The sequence below is a fragment of the Eurypyga helias genome, unplaced genomic scaffold, assembly GCF_000690775.1.
Source record: "Eurypyga helias isolate BGI_N326 unplaced genomic scaffold, ASM69077v1 scaffold20662, whole genome shotgun sequence".
In the NCBI taxonomy this organism is placed as follows: domain Eukaryota; kingdom Metazoa; phylum Chordata; class Aves; order Eurypygiformes; family Eurypygidae; genus Eurypyga; species Eurypyga helias.
In genome coordinates this window covers 1,749-3,030 of record NW_010236828.1, presented here as the reverse complement: position 1 = coordinate 3,030, position 1,282 = coordinate 1,749, and the positions used below count along the sequence as shown (strand labels likewise).

Here is a 1,282-nt window from a genome sequence, read left to right as displayed (position 1 = left end):
GCCTAGCTCCCTGAGGATGCTCCAGAGAGGAGGATACTCCGGAGGTGGCTGTCCCCTGGAGCCATCCTTGCTCCCTGAGCATGCTCCGGAGAGGAGGATGGTCTGGAGGTGGCTGCCTGGGAGAGCTGTAGGGCAGGGTGGGATCCTAATGGCTCCTCTCCCCGCAGTGCGGGCCGAAGAGCTGCACTCCATCAAGGGGGAGCTGAGCCAGATCAAGGCGCAGGTGGACAGTCTGCTGGAGAGCCTGGACCGCATGGACCAGAGGAGAGAGCGTCTCGCGGGTGAGGGGATGGGCCGTAGGTCCTTCGACACCCACGTGTCTGTGCTGGGCAGCCTGTGGATGCATGCGAGGCTGGACCCCAATCCAGGTGTAAGGAGTCCCTCCCTGGGTGCCGAGGAGGGAGCTGGGCATCCGTAAATTCCCTGTGTCCTCCTCCTTCCCTGGGCTGGTAGGGCAGAGTCCTGGGGACCCCGCAAGGATAGGGCTGATGTTTGCACAGGTACCCCAAATTTCTGCTGTCTCTGTCCCTGCAGGGTCCAAAGAGAGTGAGAAGAAGAGGGCAGAGACGGGAGAAGAGTCGCCGTCCCCAGCGGGAGAGGGGTCACAGGAGCCCCGGGGGAAGGAGGGAACGGGAGCCGATGGGCACAGCGACCTGCGCAACATCGACAGCGCCGAGGAGAGCACGGACACGGAGGAGACGGTAAGAGAAGGGCCAGATCCTGTGCTGAGCTCTCTGCTGTCTTTAAATTCATCCCCACTTCCTGCCTGTGTGAGTCCTGGTGGGGGTTCCCGGAGCAGAGGAGATGCTCCATCAGCATTCCCCGAGCCGTGCCGGCCACGTGCCCAGGCTACAACCGCCCATGCCTCCGGGACAACCCCGAGCACCCTAGAGCAACCCCTGTGTGCACATTACCCCAGCAGCACAGGCTGCAAACCCCACTCGGAGGAGAAATACCCTGTGTCAAAGCTGCTGCTCCCGCACGCGCATCCCCCAGCTGGGTGTGGGTCACCAGGGGTCCCTGTGCCGGGCAGGTGCCAGGTCTGATCCTGCTGCCTGGGCACACACCGCTGTGTGTCTTTTCTTCCAGGTGAAAAACCACATGTCAGACCCCGAGGGCAGCCAGTAGACGGACGGGGATGCTGTGGCCTCCGCGCGTGGCCAGCCCTTCCCGTCTTGTGTTCATATTTCTTTTGAGGCTTCCAGCTCGTGCCATGAGGTGCCCACTCTTGGCACGGGCATCCCCTGCCGCTGGTGCCGGCAGCCCCCCGTCCCCCCCCTGC

The 1,282-nt window shown here is 63.6% G+C and overlaps 1 protein-coding gene across 1 annotated transcript in view; it reads left to right on the top strand.

The window, feature by feature from the left end:
* Positions 1-1,128, top strand: part of LOC104506328 (RNA-binding Raly-like protein) — a gene marked incomplete at its 5' end in the record, with an annotated part of 3,906 nt that extends 2,778 nt beyond the window's left edge. Inside the window, 3 exons of the mRNA XM_010147244.1 lie at positions 168-281; positions 535-701; positions 1,090-1,128. Of these exons, the coding sequence (XP_010145546.1) occupies positions 168-281; positions 535-701; positions 1,090-1,128 (320 nt within the window). The remainder of the gene's footprint in view (positions 1-167; positions 282-534; positions 702-1,089) is intronic.
* Positions 1,129-1,282: the final 154 nt, after the last annotated feature.